Here is a 20,863-nt window from a genome sequence, read left to right on the forward strand (position 1 = left end):
ACTCAGTAATGTACAAATTTTGGTGGAAATGTGTGGTTGACATGAGGGCTTCAAATGTATATTACCAAAGTTCAAAGAATGTTAAGGTGGTATGATGTCATAGTGCCCAGTGGTTGTCTCAGGAAGCATGAAAACGAGCAAGAGTTTGGACATTTTTGCCCTTAAAGTCCTTAAATGTTATCTTTCATCTCACTCCACACTCTAAGTATAAACAGTGACTCATCTTCAGGTCTTCCCTTGCTCTTCCTCTTTCTACATTGAAATTCCATACATTTTCTTATGGATACCACGGAGGTCCTCACCCTCAAAACTAACAGCCGCGGTGATTTGTAAAACACTACTTACTTAGCCCTATACCCTGTTGGTACTGTTACTTCCTAGACATAGCTGCCAGGTTATTCTTCATAACCAGAACTCAGATTAAATCATAGCCCTTTTCAATAACTTTTAATGGATTGTCATTTCTTCTAGATGATGTGCAAATATGGTGTATGTATCTGATCTGTATACATGCACACACGTTTATTTGTTCACGTGTATGTCTGGATTGTATGATACATATATTTACATCTAGATCTCTATCTATGCATCCATACATCTCTTTATCTCTATCTCTATTCCTGTCTCTATCTCCTTCACCTTGATTTGCCCATCCTGGCATTATTTGAGGTCTTTTCCAGTAAAACCTTGGTTTAACTCTGAAGTCTCTTCCTCCACAATTCTCCTAATGGACCCTGTGTTACACACAAAATGAGTTGCAGAAAGCTTTCTGGACACCATTTACTCTCTCAGGTACATGGTTTTGCTAATACAGATCTCTCCACAGGGAAAGGAAACACTGAAACAGTGTCTTTTCTTCAAGGTTTGTCTCAAATGTTGCAGCTTCTATGATGCATTTCCATCATATGAAGGGGACAGTTAGGCTCAATTGAAACATTGAGCTCACTCGTTTGAAACATTTAGCAGCTTATTCATCTTTGGGCACACTTGGCCTTGTCAAATACTCATTTTGGGGCTACAAATTGGTTGTCCTAGTTCCTTTCTATCTGTTGCGGTGATTAGCACAATGGCCTACACATGAGGTCCTAAGTATTTGAGAAATATTAGTAAAGTTGAACTGAATCTGACAGCACAAATACATAGAATGCAGTAACAGTTCATCACTATTAGTCAATCTTGTAAAGAGCCCGGGAGATTACTGGGTCTGGGGAGGCTGCTCCGTGCCAGCTCACCTTCTCAAGTCTCTTTCTTACAATGACAAGTATCACACACCTAAAGTGAATTATTCTTGTTCTTGTTTTAATACTGTAATGAGAACAAGGGTATAAGAGACAATAACAGACAGAATAGTGAACACCTGTATTGACCCAGAGAAAATGAAAACCATCAGAACATTAATTGAAGGGTCAATATAGGAAATAATGGCATGATGCACAGTAAAAGTTCTGTATTATGTTAGAACTGCATAAGGTTAAACTGAATTTAAAAAGTATATGAAATGCAGAATGAGTAAGGCTACCTACAAATGAAGACACAAACTGTCTTGTTCTTATCACTAAGGTTGGCTCCTAGGATACAGTATGGCAAAATATCAGGGAGAAGCTATTTAATTAGATGTTTGGTTTAAATGTTTGTTTGGTTTAAAAGATACTTTGTTTAAAAGAGATAAGCATTCAAAAAACATAATTATTCTATAATCTGAAGGTCCGCTTCACAAGTTAGACCAGGTCATCTGCTCTCTTTTTGCTCCCCTGAGGAATACACTCCTCCCCCGAAAGCCTAGGACAGGGAGAAATAGATCATAGTCCAGCGGCTTTTATGTTTTTTTCCCATAAAATCTGTGTTATTGTATATGTCTGTAGTTTTATCTGTTCATGTTGCTGTGTAATATTCTCAGCATATTGATGGTTTCGTCAATCATCTTGATTTCGATTTGTTCATTCATTATTATGACCCAAAGTCTAGATAGATAGTAAAAACAAACAGTATCTTCTGCCATCATAATGGCTTGGTTCCCTAACTGACCTCTATCTTGAATCAGAAGGCTGACATCAAGCTATGAGTATGTGAGTGGAGTGTGTTACCTGTCAAGTCTTATTTTAGGTTCGGTGAGTATGGAACAGACACTTGAGAGCCTCTCGGACTCTTAGATTCCAGTGCAGCCTTCCCTCTGCATGCCTGATATACAGATTCTTCTCCTCTGGTTTGACCTTCAGTACAATCCCAACTACTTTACGTCTTCCAGAAATTCACCAAAATCCCTAGCCCGCTGATGTCATTCCATTCTCACTTCTGTTATATTCATTTTGTACATTATTTTTGTCATTTCAGTGGCATGTTGGGAAAGAGGTAGAATATACGCCTTTGCAGAGCCCACATTTTGGACAAGACCTTCTGCTGATTCCTTTAAAAAGAAACTATGAAATTACATATGTATTGTTTAATGTTTATTTAAGTGTAAAGGATGATATCATATCGCTAAGTTCTCTCAGTTGTCTGGAACACTGGTGATGTTAGATTAAACATTCCATGAAAATACTAATAGGACATATGCAATATTCTTTCTTTTGCAGGTGTATTCATTTTCTAAACTGGGGGATTTTAAAGAAGTCATAGTTCTTCTCTTTTTATATACATGCATGTACATACATATTTTTTCTCAACATTTTGTAATACCTTTTACTGTTCAGAAGATTGTTGACAAAATGATCCATCACTGTATTCAAAGAAATAAAAGAATTAGCATTTAGGTAAAAACAAAAGAATACTAATCAAAACTACAATAGTATTTCTAAAGTCTTGTTTGTTGACTGACTATGGCAAAATCTTATTGAGTATACATTAGGTATGTGTTGAAACTTCTTTGTTATAGGGTTTTTTTGTAGTTCTTTTAAAAAAGAGGTCCTCAAATTTTAGTAGGCTTAGAATCACCTGGGAAGCTTTTCAAAACAGATTGAAAGACTCCAGCAGCAGTTTCTGACTCAGCAATGTTAATACAATTGGTTTGGGATCATATTTATTGAACCACTGTTTTGGGCTGAATTTTGGGGCCCCCTGCCAATTTGTATGTTGAAGTCCTAATCCCTAATGTGGTGGTATTTGGAGTGGGACTTTTGGGAGGTATCTAGATTATATTATCATAAGGGTGGGAGCTTCATGAAGGGATTAGTGCCCTTACAAGAAGAGGAAGAGACAGGAGAGCTCTCTCTATACGGAAGTGCTCACCCAGGAAAGGCCATGTGAGCCCAGTGAGAATGCAGCTGTCTGTAAGCCAGGAAGCGGGCTCTCCCACGTACTGTATCTCTGGCACCTTGATCTTGAACTTCCCATCCTCCAGAACTGTAAAAAATAAATGTCTGCTGTTAAAGACACAGTGTATGATATTTTGTTATAGCAGCTGAGTAGACTAAGGGAGCCACTGTTTTAAAATAATCAGAGGAGCAAAATGGTTATAATGTTAAGATATTTGGAGACCAGTTAAAATGGTGTTTCTATACATCCTCTCTTTCCTACTTAAACACCACTTTGTAAACATACCCAAAAGTTTCCACCCTCTGTATTCTACTTTCTTCCCTGTTTTGGGCATGTGGATGCAGATTTCAATAGGGCATTTGTTTCAAAGGATGAAGAATTGTAGATCTTTTTATAACTTTTTCTTGGGAACCATTTTCACAGCGATGATAGCCAAGCAAAACCCATTGCTGCATTTCAATAGGTTAATGGGAGGGAAACCTGTCCAGCAGAAATAAGTTGTTAAGCTGGGTCAATTTTTATATCATAATTCTCAAAAATATTCATATATAAGATGTCCCACTTGCAGTAACAATGTGATGTTTATCACTTCTGAGGCAGTACCTTCTACGTTAGACTTATTTGATAGCAATAACTGACAATCTTATTATGACATTTCCTATATTTTTCAAGAAAAAGAAATAAATTCGTTAAATACACAGTGAGTGTTAAAGAGACTTCGATATATTCGAGATTGTAAGATTGGACCCAAAAGCAAGACCCACCTACATACTGCTTACAAAGAACCCACTTTAAACATAAAGATAAATAAGTTAAAAGTAAAAAGATAGGAAAAAACATATCATGAAAAATCTAGAAAAAACCCTGAAGTGGCTCTATCACTGTCAAACAGCTGGACGTTACTGACATTCCTGAGCACTCCAGCCCACAGCAGCAAAAGCACAGTGTTTTAAAGCACCAGAGAAACATCGGTCAAGGATGACAAGTTTTGATGGTGAATATGTTACTCATGTATGCCCTTTCTTGGTTTCAAATACTCCATTGCATTCCACCCTGTTTGTGGAATAAGTTAAATTAAAGAAATATTTTAAAGCATGTGAGAATGTTTTTAATTTGTGATGCCAGTTCTTTCTCAAGAAAGGATTTCAGTCATTATCCTTACTAAAGAAAGAATTATTGACAAAAGCCAGATGATGTATACCTCCCCAAAGCATTTACCTTTTACTAGAGACCAATGCTTTAACACAAAGGACTAAAGTTCTTATATTGCTTTTCTGGTTTCTTTATTTTCTTTCCTTTCCTTTCCTTCCTTCCTCCCTTCCTCCCATCTTCCTTTTCTCTCTCCTTCTTTCTTTTTCTCTATAGTGAGTTGTTGCAAAACGAACAGATTTCTTTATAGTGACTCATTGATAACTACTGTTTTATATATGAGTGTGATTCTTCCAATTTGACAAACTCAGGTAGCACGTGGAAAGCAAAATAGGGCAGATGCCCCCTTTCTATCACAGTGTGAGTGACTAAGAGGGCTCAGGACAACATAAGTGGGACAGCAGATACCTTCCATGTCCACTGTCTAGTAACCAGCTTTGTTGGAGCAGGAGGCAGGGGTTCAGCAGCAGTGAAGGTGGTGGAAGCAGCAGTTTCCTGACCTCTCGATGGGGCAGTAGAGCTGTGATCTTGAAAATAAGCCTAGTGGTCAAACCCTGACTTTTGTTCCTCCAGTCTTTCTAGTGATTTTTTTTTAAAGCATCTAATTTCTTGCATTTATCCTTGACATTTGGATAACGCTTTCTGTTCCCTGCATGAAAATATGACACAGTCTCTTAGAATATATTTCTCTAACTTATAATAGTAGAAGGCTTTACAAGGGTCTCATGTTATTCAAACTATTTTAATATCTAAATGAGTTCTTGTTAGGATATATATAAATATATAAATGTAAACATATACGTGTATGATGAACACACACACACTTATATATACACATATAATACACACATATAATTGGCAAAAAGATTAGTCATGAACCTAGATATACAAAGTTACAAATTTAGCTATCCAAATAACTACCTCAACTCAACAAAATAGATATCTGAGAAAGAACAGAACAGCTCATGATGAAGAAAACCTGCAGTGGAAAATCAAGGTTCCTATTGTTCAAGCACAAATTAGAGCAGAAATGAGTTTAAGATGCCCCATGAGAATTAGATTAGTCTACAATTTATACTGTCGGAAGACAACAGTCTTCGGGAACCCCCACTGGACTGAGACTAACACCATCAGGTAAGTACCACAGGCTCCACAAGGCAGTCAGCCAATCAACAAATTATACCAGCTTAAAAATGATTTTTATCCTATAATTTTTTAAAAAGTTTATTAAATTATAGAAAAGTAAGTATATTTAGAGTCTGAATACCTAGATGCAATAAGTTGTATGATTTGGGGAAAGTCTAAACATGAATTTATTCCATTTGCTAAGTGGGGAAAATAAGTTTCTTTCAAGAGCTGTTGTGAGGTTTAAAGGAAATAATATAAGAGAAAGTGCTTTTAAACAGAAAAATGCTCCATGCCTTTACACTTTATCTCTAGTCACTCTTCAGCAGAATTTTTAAAATCCACCAATTTCACAACCCCTGTGCAATGATCTGACCTGGTCTTTGAGCCCATGGTTTAATTCATTGTGCGTTTGGCCCAACTAATCAGCAGAAGATGAAATTTGTTTCTCATGAGCGTGAATCTCCTTGTGAGGTATGCAACTTGGGTAAATTCTTCCATTTTACTTTCTGTACAAAAGAATATCTCATAATAATAGACCTCAAAATAAGCAAAAGGAAAAAACATCCTGTACGTTTAATTACATCCAAGTGAATTTCATGATAGTAAGAGCACATTTAATAGAAACTTGATTCATTTCAATCATATATATAAGGAATAAATTTCTGTTCACCTTGAAGATATTAATGGCTCCTATTATTTCTCCTGAGGCTGTTACTATGATTTCTGTTGTATTAGTATTGATTATAACATAAAAACATTTAGGTAAGATTTGTTACAATATTAGACATCTTAATGAACTGTTTAGAAAATTTACCAATTAGTATTACTGTGATAACAGAACTTCTTAAGAATGAGGTGAAATGAGTCGAGATGGATCTTCAGGAAAAGTGAAAACTCTCTAAAATGACATACAATAGAGAACATGGACAAAACTAAAAACTGGTTAATTGAAGATATCAAGAAATATAATAAAGCTTTAGTCAGAATTAAATAGATCTGGTGAGGAATGAAAGAGACTATTACTACAGGTTTTATAGTGTGAAAAGCGTAGGAAAAATATGGACAACTTTTTATTAAAAAACTACACTACTTAGATAAATGGATAAATTCTTTGAAAAGTACATCTTCCCAAAACTGTCACAAGAAGAAATAGAAAAGCTGAAAAACTCGATACCTAGAAGATCAATTGAGTTAATATTAAATTTTTTCCTAAAAAGGAAATTCTAGGCTCAAATGAAGCCATCTGAAACCAAAGGCAAATTTAATCAAATGTTTAGGGAATAAATAATACCATTCTATAAAAAACTCTTTCAGTAAATAGAAGAGGAGAGAATTCTTCCCACCTCACTTTATGAGGCCAGCATAATCTTGATATCGACACAGGACAGATGCATTTTTAAAAGAAGTATAGATCAATATCCCTCTGAATATAGAGGTAAAAATGCGTAACAACATATTACCAAATCCAGTCCAGAAATTGAAAGGATAATATCTTCTGACTAAGGTGATTTTACTCCAGAAATGCAAGATTGTTTAATAATTTAAAAATCAATCACTTAAATTCATCATATTAACAGGGCAAGAAAAAATATGATTATTTCAATAGATGCAGAAAAGGCATGTGACTAAATCTAACATTCATTCTTGATTAAAACAAACTATTAGCAGTCTATGAATAGAATTTTCTCAAATAGATAAAGGGCATCTATATAAAACCAACAGCTAATTTTGTACATAATGTGAAATACTGAAGAATTTACCTCAAAATTGGGAAAAATATGAGAATATTTACTCTTAGCACTTCTATTCAATATTTTACTGGAAGTCCTAGCCATTGTAATAAGGCAACATAAGGAAATAAAAGGCATAAAGATAAGAAAAAAGAAGCAAAATTCTCTCTCTTCAAAGAGGACGTGATTGTTTAGAGAATTCTAATGAATACATAAAAAAATGATTGCAACTAATAGGTTGATTTAGTAAGGCAGTAGTATAAAAGGATATTATATGAATCAATCGGGTTTTTATATACTCTAGCAACAAATGCTTAGAAAATAAAATAAAAAGTAAAACCCTATTTACAATGTTATAACAATCCTAAACTACTAAGGAATAGATTTAACAAGAGTTGTGAAAAGACCTGTATTCTGAATACTGTAACACATTGCTGTGAGACATTAAGGGAAACCTGAATAAATGGAAAATATACTATGTTCATGGATTCAAACATCCAATCTCATTAGATTGTTAATTCTTCCCAAATTTACCTAAAGATTTAATGCAACTCCAGCCCAAATATTATGATCCTATGTGGAAACCAAGAAGCTGACTCTAAAATTTAAATGAAAATGAAAAATACGTGGAATAGCCAAAGCAAGTTTGAAAAAAGATTAGAGGACTTACTGATTGATTTCAATACTTACTGTAAAGATATCATAATTAAAACAGTGTGATATGGTAATCAGCTTACACAAGTAGATCTGTGGAAGAGAAGAGAGAGCCCAGAGATAGGCCTACACATATGAAGAAAGTGATTTCAAGAAATATTTGAATACATTCCATTGGAGGAAGAAAAGTCTTATCAACATATTATGCTTGAAAAACTAGATACCCACATGGGAAAACTAAGCCTTGACCATTACCTCTTATCATTCACAATAATTAATTCAAGAGTAATCATAGACCTAAACCTAAAAACTAAAAACATAAAGCTTCTAGAAGAAAACAGAAGACTATCTTTAAGAATTGTGGGTGGGCAAAAGTGCTTAGGCAGAACATAGAAAGCAATACCATTAAAAAATGGTGAATTATACCATCAAAAAGAAAATTTCTGTTCATCAAAAGATACCATTAAGAAAATGAATAGGCAGGCCACAAACTGAGAGAGAGTGTTTGCAGAACTGTATTTGAGAAAGGACGAGTAAACAAAATATATAAAAAAGCTACTATAATATAATTAGAAAAAAAAACAAACAAGTCTCCCAATGAAGAATAGGCAGGACCTTATAAGCCATTGAAGGGACTTTGGCTTTTACACTAAGTGAAATGGGGATCCACGGAGGTGTTTTGAGCAGAGTGACAGTACATGATTTATAACTCTGGCTGCTCTGTTGAGACAAGACTGTAGGTGCAGGACTGGAAGCAGGGAAATTTGTTAGACGACTTTTGCATTAATGGGTAAGAAATGGTAGTTTGCACCAGCATGGAAAAAGTGGTCGGATTTTGAACACATTTTGATAGTAATGCAGACATTTTTTTGATGAGTGATCATTCTTTTTGCCAGAGTAACTGGAAAAATGGAGTCACTATTTTCTAAAATGGGAAAGACACAGAAGAAATAGAATTAAGGGTTGATAGTAGCAGAGAAGTCCAGATTTGGCCATGATAGATTTGAGATGTTTCCGAAACATTTACATAATGTCCAGTAGGCAGCTGGATACCCAACATGACAAATTTGTTGGTTTATAATTGAAGAGCTAGCTTCAGTTTTCCTTGATACATAATTTTGTTTGGAAAAAAATGTTTCAACTTGTCTCCATTAAATTAGATCAACCTCCTTTTGGAGATGATCTGATCTGACCCAAGACAAACCCAGAGCAGCTAATTCTCTCCTTAAAAAATCTCCAGCATATATTTATGAAAGAACATGAAAACAGGAATGCATAAAGATACATGCACCCCTGTGCTCATTGCAGCATTATTTACAATAGCCAAGACTTGAAAGCAACCTAGGTGCCCATCAAGGGACGAATGGATAAAGAAGATGTGGTATTTATACACAATGGAATACTACTCAGCCATAAAAAAATGTTGAAATCTTGCCATTTGCAACAACAACAATGGGCCTTGAGGGTATTATTCTAAGCAAAATAAGTCAGAGTGAGAAAGTCAAATACTGTACGATCTCACTCATAAATAGAAGACAACAACAACAAAAACAAACAAACACATAATGACAGAGACTGGATTGGCACTTACCAGAGGGGAAGGGAGTAGGGAAGAGGGTGAAAGGGGCAGTTAGGCACATGTGTATGGTGATGGACGTTAATTAGTCTTTGGGTGGTGAACATGATGTAATCTACACAGAAATCAAAATATAGTGATGTACACCTGAAACTTATATAATGCTATAAACCAGTGTTATTTCAATTAAAAAAAATAGAAAAAAAAGAAAAAAAACCCAGCATAAACCTCAATAAATATAGATCGAAAGAGATGAGCAGAACTCCAGGACTGAAAACAGAATATTCTTAGTTCCACTCCCACACTTGGAGACAAGTCAGGAGAGTAAAAGACAAGGAGCTCTGAGAAAACAACTAAGAAAAAGATGAAGGAGAGAGGTGGAGAAGATGGGGGAAAGAAGACAATTATTTATGTCAGGATAAGAGATCAAGGTAGAGTTAGAGACTGGGAAAGGGAAGAAGAGGGGATTTAAAAGGGAGGGAAAGAGATGTGGAAGTCACTCCATAACGCTTTCTACCCAGTACAATCATCTACACCATTACAAACGGATGAAATTAAGCCTTTCCAAAAGAAACAGGAATTTGTTCCTCTGTATTCATTATCTCAAAGTTTACTGCTAAACTAGTCTCTAATATTTATACTGCTTTTTCGTGCATTATCAATATAAACCATAGCTTCAACAAAGCCAGCCTTGGTTGTCTAGTGGTTAAGATTTGGCACTCACCACCAAGTCTCAGGTTCATGTTCTGGTCAAAGAACCCTACCACCCGGCTGTTGGTTGCCATACTGGGGTGGCTGCATGTGGCTGTGATGCTGAAAGCTATGCCACTGGGATTTCAAATATCAGCAGGGTCACCTGTGGTGGACATATTCAGTGGAGCTTCCAGACTCAGACTAGGAAGAAGGATATGTCTGCCCACTTATGAAAAAACTGAACATGAAAACCCTACGAATAGCAGTGGAGCCTTGTCTGATACAGCGCTGGAAGGGGAGAGGATGGTACAGAAAGACCAGGCAGGGTTCCTCCTGTCTACACAGTCACTATGGGTCAGAATCCTTTCCGTGACACTAGCAACAAAGTTTCAGCAAATCTGATATGGAAGACCCAGAGGCTCTTCTCTCATTTTATTATGAAATGAAGGGGAAGGCTCCTTTCATTTGTTTCTCAGGATAGAAATAACCAAAATATTTCCCTTTTTGAAGCTAATATTATTAGTTTGAAAAATAATCCATCAACTGAGAACTATTGAGGACAGTACCATGGCTAATGTTCTTTTTCACTTGTTAACTGAGACTGAACATAGACGATGAACACTCTCTGTTGAAAATACAATAGTGAATCTGACAGTCTTCTCTAGACACTCTATTTTTGATGCTTAGAGATCGGGAAAAAGAAACTTCTGTAATTGTAAATATGTATCTGTAATTTATGTGCAATGCTCAGTGGCCATTATTAAGGAATCAATAGGGATTTCCTAGGAGGGGTAACTTTGCTATCATCAAGTGAAAATAATGTTTACATAATATTGATAAAACCCAAAAGCCAACCTTGGCATTAAGGACAGAAGACTTTTTCTCTGCTCTGGCCCTAAGCCAAGCTGCCTGCACATCCTCCCACCCCTCACCTGCTGTCAAGCCGAGGCTGACTCATTAGAACAAGTTGTTAGTGGTAATGGCTGCTCTCTGAAACTTCTTATAACCCCTCTCTCTGTTCATTCGGACTCATTAGCACTTATTGTTTTCCCTCTAATATCTAACTCCATTCTCCATCCCATATTTTCCTGAGGATTCCCCAGATTTGGTGTATCCAAAGGAGTGATATACTTTTCCTAATCTGAAATTGAAGCTCACCCTAGATAACATTAATGGAAATCTGCATCTGGAGTTCATTATTAGAACCTCCTCAAATCTCCCTGAACTAATTATATATAAGAAATGGGTCTTCCGGTGGGACGGCGGCCCGTTGGGGCGGTTGTGGAGTCGGCGGCGGCTCTGCGCGCTGGGTCCCAAGTGGAAGCGGCGCCGGATCCCAGGCCGGGGCTCTGCTGCAAGCCTGGCGGGCGGCTGGACATGAGTCAGGGCTTCGTGCACCATATCCGAAGGAACCAGCTCGCCCGGGACGACTACGACAAGAAGGTGAAGCAGGCTGCCAAGGAGAAGGCGAGGAGGCGGCGCACGCCCGCGCTGACGCGGCCCCACAAGCCCGACCTGCAGGTGTACCTGCCGCGACGCCGAGATGTCTCTACCCACCCAAGCAACCCAGACTGTGAGGAGTCCGGTGAAAGCAGCAGTAGTGGTGGCTCCGAGCCAGAACCTTCTGGCCATCAGCTCGTCTGCTTAGAATATGAGGCAGACAGCGGAGAGGTCACCTCAGTTATCGTGTATCAGGACGATGATCCAGAAAGGGTGAGTGAGGAGGTGTCAACACACATGCCTCTGGATCCACCCATGCGAGAGGCCCTCAAGTTGCGCATCCAGGAAGAGATTGCAAAGCACCAGAGCCGACACTGACCAGGCTGAAGGCATTCTCTCCAGGCTGGATTCACTGCCCAGGGAGCTCACCCCTAGTTTGGGGGTGCCGGGACAAGTCTGAGCTGATCTTGAGACCCCCACAGAGCTGCCACATCCGGAGGAAAAGAGTGTTGCAGGGACTATGCGTGCCCCCTCCCTCGCAGCTGTTCTTGTATGTTGGCCCATTTGACCAGCCTAATATTCTGGAATTTTTTGAGAATTTTTTCTGGCTAGCTTGGTGTTCTGGAAGCAGGAGTTCCAGGGAGAGCTGAGTTTTATGAAGCATTGTGCCAACATGGTGCTTTTTCACTGAGGTCATATGCTGTAGGACACCTGGCCGCTGCTGTTCCACCCAGCTCCATGAGCCATGTTTGTTTGATGATTTCTTTCTATGTGCTTCTGCTCACTTCTGTTTCCCTAGATCTTTTTTCAACTCTGTTTCTTTGTTCTTTCCTTTCCCTTGTCTTTTTGTCTCAGAATCCATCACTTCCACCCCACCCCCACTTCCCAACATGACTGTGTACCTCCAGTACTCAGGACTTTTAGAGGTGGGAGTTCTGGGAATCTGCCTTTCTGACAAGCTCTCCCAGTAATTCCGATACCACTAAAATGGGAGATCTTCAGTTTTGAGCCCTGCTTGCAGGCATCTCTCCCTCCCCTTCCATGGCTTTTGCAAGTTTTTCTCACGCTGAACCACTTTGCACTGTCTAAATAAGGAGACCTAGGAAGATGATACCAGATTTCTTGCAGCAAAACTTGCCTTGGTTAGGGCTATAGAATTCCAGCTTTCGAGCTCATCTCTAGTGGTGAACAGACCATCCTCTGCTCAGACTAAAGGGAATTAGCAAAACAAGCTTGAAATTAACTCTCCAAATGTGATTTCACAGTCTTGAATGTACGTACAGGGAATTCAACATTAGCAATAATTGCCTGTTTGGAGCCTAGTTGCCAAAATGAAAAGAAAAGACCCAAACAATGCCCCAGAGAGAGTGAAATGAGCTGCTCTCATTTGCCCGTCTCATGTCCCATGCTTCCTCCTTTCCTATCTCTCAAGAGTATACAAACTGAGATCCTTAGAGTAAAGATCCCCAGGAATATCACTGCTTTCACCTAAGTGGACATTTTTCCTAAAGCAGGGTTAGGCTAAGGTCTGAGAAGTCCACAAGACATCCTGCACCCTAAAGTTCCAGGCCACTTCAGTTTTTCAGCAAATCGGTCCAACTTCATTGACTTGAAGTATAGGATTTACGTGAGCCTGTGAGCACTGAGACTTGTTGAAACCAAAGTCCCCCTGCCCCGGGGGTTTCTCAACATCAGGGTCTCCGGATCATTCTGGTTGTTTCATCTCAGCAGCTTTTCTCTTAAAGGACAGCTGAGGACACTGTTGGTTTGTGCCTTACATCCCTGAAAACCTACCACCTCAGATATGAGGCAAGGCAGCTACTTAAACTACAATCTTAAAATGCAGCAAGCCACAGCTTGCAGTGCCAGTAGAATGCTGGAAGGTAAGTGAGGTGGGTAAGTTGAAGGGCCTGGTTGTGAAGGCATCCAGGACCAGACTGCTGCTGACCCACAGAGCTGACCCAAGGTTAATGCCTTCGACTTGCCAGTCCTGGACTCAGTTCTTCTTTCAAAGGAGAAAGTCTGCACTCTACTTCCTCAGCTGGGCTAGAAGTGCCTTTTGACTTATAATGTTAACTATCCTCCAGAGCCTTCTGGGTCAAGGAGCCTATGCCATACTTCATCCCCAATCTTTCTACAGCTCAGAGGAACAGTCATTTTAGTCGTCCAGCTCTTCAACTGATTTGACTTGGACATAGGATTTCACTGGAACTCTTAGGCTTCCTAGACCAGAAATACTTTTTGGGTCCATCTTCTCACAGCTGGATGGCCTGTTTCCTGGATTAATTATAGAATTTAGAGAGAAGACCAGAGGAGAAGCTTGGGAGCATGGCACCTCAAATTTTAGCCTCCATTCCTGTTTTGTGAGAAGGGAAGTGTGTGCCTGTTGTGTCCTTTTATGTGCTTATCATGTAATTCCCACTCTCAGATAAGAGACTGATGGGAACTTCTTGCTTGTAACGTTTTTTTCTTGAGGCACTTTCTTTATTAAGTGCATATAAAATATTTGTCTCCCAAGAAAGCAATCTAATTCTTAGCTAATTTAGGCAGTATGACTATATAAAGCACTAAGCCTGGTACTTAAATGAGAGGTTGTCCTTTAGACTAGGAGGCCTGTTGAGGGTGACAACTGCCATTGCTCCAGGCATGCCTGATATGCTTCTCTGGTGATGACCCTCAGCCAGTTGACACCCTTTTAACTCAGACTCATTGCTTATTGCTATTCCTCATCTGGGGTCCAAGATGGTAGTACCCAGTTTATTCACCAGACTTGCCTCCAGACATCTTCCAGCTGTTTTCAAAAATTGGTGCTTTGCCATCAAGGAGCATGGCATTTCCCACAGGCTCTAGAGATGTCACAGAGAGGACTCTTCTCTGCTGTTTGGTGTAGTGGCAACAGAAGTGGACCAGCTGGAGCTTTCCAGCAGGCTGCTTCAGAATCAACACTCATTTGACTAGATACATTCTTGGCTGTCTAAAAAAAGTCTGGTAGCCTGATAGACATATCTCATGCCCATCCAAAACGAAGTGTTCTTCACTTACTGAGGGTAAGCCTTGGATTTTAAGGTGCTGTGTTGCCTGGGCCACAACGGGTGGTGTTACAAACTGAAGGAAGCTAGGGTTTGCAGAGGCTTTGGGCTGTGCAAGAGTAAACACTAAAGCTTGAGTTCCAGCCCGCTGGCAAGCATGGAAGTGTCTGAAGAACGTAATGCAAGAAGGGAAAGAAGAATGTAAAGTTTTTTGTACTGAGTGAGAGTGGGAGCCTGTGGAGTCTGGCCAGCCAGTAGGACCAACGTGGGCAACAACCAGTGCTTCTCCCTGTGGAAGAGCCTCTGAAGGGGACATTCTGTCTCCATGGTCCACTCTGAAGGCACTGCCAACTAGAGATTAGCCCATGGAGCTGGAAGAAACCCTTTGGGGTAGTGAGTATCCAACCTTCTGTGCGTTTGGCAGGATCCGGGAATGGTAGACTAGTGGATTCCCAACTGGTTCACAAGTGTAAATAAGGCCTTTGCATATAGAAAGAGGAATAAGGACAGATTACTTTCCTACCACTGAGTCTTTTGGGAGAATCACCATGGGATGTTGACAGTTACTTGAAACATTTTAAGCTCCCTCATTGAATTCCTGTCCTGTTGCTGAGGAATCTGATGGCCAAGAAGCCATAGGCACCCACCCCAAATTTCCTTAGTAGTTGGAGTGATGCTAGAAATGAAAACCTTCCGAGTGAATGGCTCCTCTGCCTTCTCAGAGCCACAGGGATGAGAGACTGGTTGCACTGGTTATGTTGTGATGTTAAATGTATAAAAAGCCATACATTCTGTTTTCTCATTTCCAGCATTTTTGCTGTGTGGATGAATAAAGTGAAGTGTACAAATTATTGGAAAATCCTGGGAGGAAATTACTTTTCAGAAACAGTATTCTTTTTAACCAATAAACTTAACTATTTTTACAGAAAAAAAAAAAAAAAGAAAAGAAATGGGATATTGGCCTGGTCCAGGGCAGCAGTATCCTCAATTATTAATGATAGCAAAATACAGTGGTGAAGGCATAAACTCTAGGTGTAGACCCTTGGGTCTGGCTCAGCTATTTCCTAGCCCTTGGCCCTGGCTAAGTCACAAACTCTCTGTGCCTCTGTTTCCTCATTTGTAAATTGCGGTGGGGGAGGGTAAGAATATCATTGACTGCAGAGATTTGTCGTGAAGATTTACAAGAGTGATGATTGTAAAATATTTAACAGAGAATCTGGCACGTAGACAAAGCCTAGCAAATGCTGCCTAGAACGTTATAACATTCTTGGCAATACAGAAGTCTCCTTGGAATTATGTGTACACAACGACTCCAGGTCAGAGAAGATACTAGTGACAGACATACTTGAACACGTGAATATTTCATTTCACTTAGATACTGAATTTTCTGGTCATTTTCCAAATGTGAATGAAGAGGTTGTATTACAGCTTCCTAGAATTTAGTGGCACTGTTTTTTACTTAGATGGCATTTTGTTCAATTACTAAACAGACCTATTTTTTTCTTCCCCAGCTTTATTGACATACAACATTGTGTAAGTTTAAGGTGTACAACGTGATTATTTGCTATATGTGTAGACTGTAAAGTGATTACCACAATAAGGTTAGTTAATACATCCACAGCCTCGCATAGTTACCATTTTTTTTGTGTGTGATGAGGACTTTTAAGATTTACTCTGTTGGCAATTTCAACTATATAATACAGTATTGTGAACTAGAGTCTCTGTGCTGTGTGTTATATCTCCAGAACTTATTCATCTTATAACTGGAAATTTGTACCCTTTGACTATCCTCACCCATTTCCCCCACCTCTACTCCTGCCCCAGTAACCACCAATCTACACTGTGTTTCTATTAATTTGGATTATTTATTTATTTCTTTACCCATTCATCAATTTATGGGCATATAGGTTGTTTCCCTGTCTTAACAATTGTGAACAACACTGCAATGAACATGGATGGACCTTGATGGTATTATGCTGAGTGAGTTCTTTTTCTGAAAGAGAAATAAAATTGGAAAACCTTTAGCTATACTATCCAAGAAAAAAAGAGGACTCAAACAAGGTTATAAATGAAAAAAGAGACATTACAACCAGCACCACAGAAATACAAAAGATGATAAGAGACTACTATGAAAAATTATAAGCCAACAAATAGGATAACCTAGACAAATAGATAAATTCCTAGAAATATACAACCTACCAAGCCTGAAACATGAAAAAACAGAAAAGCTGAACAGACCAATAACAAGTAAGGAGATTGAATCAGTAATCAAAAACCTCCCAAGGAAAAGGTGGTTTCAGGTGAATTTTAACATTTAAAGAAGACAATGCCAATTCTTCTTAAGCTCTTCCAAAAACTTGAAGAGGAGGGAACAGTTTCAAACTTATTTTATGAGGCCAGCATCCCTGATACCATAACCAGATAATAATACAACAAGAAAACTACAGGCTAATATCCCTGATAAATATAGATGCAACAATTCTCAGAAAAATTCTAGCAAATTGACTTCAACAGGAGTTTAAAGGATCATTCATCATGATCAAGAGGGATTTCTCTCTGGGATTCAAGGATGGTTCAACATATGCAAATCAATAAATGTGATACACCACACAAATAGAACGAAAGATAAAGATCATACGATGATTCAATAGATACAGAAAAAGCATTTGACAAAGTTCAACATTCTTTCATAATAACAGCTCTCAAGAAATTGAATACAGAAATGGCATACATAGCATAATAAAGACCATACATGACAGGCTCACAGCTAACATCATATTCAACAGTGAAGAGATAAAATTTTTCCTCTAAAATCAGGAACAACACAAGGGTGCACACTCTCAGCATTCCTATTCAACACAGCATTAGAAATCCTTGCTAGAGTAATTAGGCAAGAAAAAAGAATTAAAAGGCATCGAAATAGGAAAGGAAAAAGTAAAATTAGTCTTCTTGTAGATGACATGATCTTATATATAGCAAACCCTAAAGCTCCACCAAAAAGCTGTTAGAACTAATCAACAAATTAAGAAAAGTTGCAGGATACAAGATCAACATACAAAATCAGTTACATTTCTGCACACTAACAAAGAGAAATAAAGAAAATAATCCCATTTACAACAGCATCAAAAACAACAGAATACTTAGGACTAAGCTGAACCAAGGAAGTGAAATATTTGTAAACTGAAAACTTGATGAAAGAAATTGGAGAAGATGTGAATAATTGGAATAATACCACATGTTCACAAATTGGAAGAATTAATATTTTTAATATGTTCATACTACCCAAAGCTATCTATAGATTTATTGCAATCCCTTACAAAAATCTCATTGGCATTTTTCATAGAAATAGAAAAAAGAATTCTAAAATTCTTATGGAACCACAAAAGATCCCTAGCAGCAAAAGCAATCTTAATAAAGAAGAACAAATCTGGAGGCATCACACTTCCTGATTTCAAACTACACTATAAAAGTACAGTATACAAAATACTATAGTACTGGCATAAAAACAGACACACAGACCAATGAAACAGAATTGAGATCCCAGAAATAAGCCCACAAATGTCCAGTCGAATAGTATTTGACAAAATAGCCAAGAATACTCAGTGGAGGAAAAGCTGGTCTTTCCAATAAATAGTGCTGAGAAAGTTGGATATTCACATGAAGGGGAATGAAACTAAATTCCTACCTTATACTACTCACAAATATTAACTCAAAATGGATTCAAGACAAAATGTAAGACTTGAAACCTTAAAATTGCTATAAGAGAACCTAGAGAAAAAGCTTGTTGACATTGGCATTGGCAATGATATTTTGGATGTAACACCAAAAAACACAAGCAACAAAAGCAAAAATCAACAAGTGGGACTACATCAAACTAAAAAGCTTCTGAACAGCAAAGGAAGTCATCAACAAAGTGAAAAGGTAATTTATAAAATGGAAGAAAATATTTGCAAACCATATATCTGATAAGGGCTTAATATCTAAAATATATAAGGAACTCATACAACAATATAGCAAAAGTTAAAAACAAAATCTGATTAAAAAAAGGACAGAGGACCCGAATAGACTGTTTTCCAAAGAAGACATACAAATGGGCAACAGGTATGTGAAAACATGCTCAACATCACTAATCATAGTGGAAATGCAAAGTAAAGCCACGATGAGATATCACCTCACAGCTACAGAATGACCTTTATCAAAAAGCTGAGATAAATTTTGGCAAGGATGTGGAGAAAAGAGAACCCTTGTGCACTGTTGGTGAGAAAGTAAATTGGTACAGTCACCATGGAAAACAGTGTGAAGGTTTCTCAAAAAATTAAAAATAGAACTACTGTATGATCCAGCAATCCCATCTATGGATATATACCCAAAGAAAATGAAATGACTATCCTAAAGATACATCTTCATCTCCATGTTTATTGCAGTGTTGTTCACAATGGTTAAGACATGGAAACAACCTACGTGCCCATAAATTGATGAATGGGTAAAGAAATCGTGGTATATATACACAATGGAATATCATTCAGTCATTAAAAAAAGGAAACATTGTCATTTTTGACAACATGGAGGGACCTTGAAGGATTATGCTAAGTGAAATAAATCAGCCAGCGAAAGACAAATACTGTATGATCTCAATTATACGTGGAATCTTAAAAACCCATAGAATCAGAGTTGATTGCTAGTTTTCAGGGGCTGGGTGTGGGGCAAATGGGGAGATGTTGGTCAAAGTGTACAATCTTTCAGTTATAAGATGAACAACTTCAGGCAGTCTAATATACAGCATGGTGACTAGAGTTAACTTCAAACTTGAAAGTAACAAGAGAATAAGTCCTAAATGTTCTCGCTGCACACACACAAAATTCTAATTATGTGAGGTGTTGGATGTGTTAACTAACATTATTGTGGTAATCATTTTGCCTTGTATCAAATCATCATGTTGTAAACCTTAAACTTATTCAGTGTTACCTGTCAATTATAGCTCAATAAAGCTGGAATAAAAAAGTTGCCATGATTGTCAATCATTAGAACTGTTGAATTTGTTTACCAACCTCTGAGGTCTCTAATAAGGACTAACTCCAAAACACCTATGTGCCTTAACGGGGCCAGCTTTTTTTGTTCTTAATAAAGAATTTTAGAAATACACTTCTGTTACTTTTGTGTCCTCTGAAAATACACTCCTGGGACTATTCTTCCACAGCAAAATGTGTATTTTGATATTATTATCTACCCTTTCTATGTATGTAAATAAATCTCCTGGTTACTCATAGTTTACTGAGAGCCTGATGTGGTAATTTATCAGGACATATCCAAGACACCTACAGACCAGCATAGCTTTATTACCATCATAGTTCTAGATAACAGAATGATCTCAGCTTTTTATTGACCAGGGAAGACAGAGCTTGTACAATAACTAATGCCTGGGCACACCCTTTAAGAAAAGCATAATTTTCAATCAATTAAGATAAAGGGCCTTAGATTATTTTTGAGTTGACCAAACTCATCCATGGGACTTATTCTCTAGGTTAGGCCTAGGCTAGACAGGTCTCATAATATTAGTGATTGTCCTGTAGAAATAAACAAAAACCAACCAAATGAGAAAAACAAAGGCTATTGACTTAGAACTCACCATAGCAAGGGTGTCAGCCACCATCACTTGTGTTTTGGCAGAGACTCAAAGACAGGCAAGGAGTGGGAAAGCTTATAGTGGAAAAAATGGAAGGCTTCAGGTGTGCTCTCACTGGAGGCTATTGGCAAGAGGAACCTGTAAGAGGGCTAACCAGTAGGGGAGAATCCTATGAGATTGGTTATAGGTGCATACTTGACACTCTCTGTTTCATCCTAAATTGGAAACAGGCAAAAACATTAGGAAGCTGACAGTTATTAAGTGCTGGTCATTTGGGGCCAGTTGTTACAGACGTTATTGTTTAATTTCCAGGATTCTTATTAGAGGTAGCAGGCTGGCTTCCTGGGTTGTTTATTGTAGATGATGGGTTGGTTTCTTAGACAGGTTGCTGCAGGTTGTGGGTCAGAGTTCTACTTTTATATATGGTGTGGGGGATCAAAATTGGCCACCCCAAAATGTTTCTCTTTGCCTTGATTATTTTTAAGAACAAAAGACTCTGAATGAAACTTCGACCTTCCCCCTAACTGCCTAAAAGAGTTTAAGATAAAAGGCCTATCCCCAGGACAGGCCATCACCATAGACAACTCTG

At 38.1% G+C, this 20,863-nt stretch overlaps 1 protein-coding gene across 1 annotated transcript; it reads left to right on the forward strand.

Moving 5' to 3' along the window:
- The first annotated feature begins 11,424 nt into the window (after nt 1-11,424).
- On the forward strand, nt 11,425-12,118 carry LOC106845705 (UPF0561 protein C2orf68 homolog). Its single transcript, XM_014864070.3, has one exon. It carries the CDS (start codon nt 11,425-11,427, stop codon nt 11,998-12,000), a length of 576 nt encoding a protein of 191 aa, XP_014719556.2. The 3' UTR covers nt 12,001-12,118.
- The last annotated feature ends 8,745 nt before the right edge of the window (nt 12,119-20,863 follow it).

Source organism: Equus asinus, chromosome 5, assembly GCF_041296235.1.
Source record: "Equus asinus isolate D_3611 breed Donkey chromosome 5, EquAss-T2T_v2, whole genome shotgun sequence".
Lineage (NCBI taxonomy): Eukaryota > Metazoa > Chordata > Mammalia > Perissodactyla > Equidae > Equus > Equus asinus.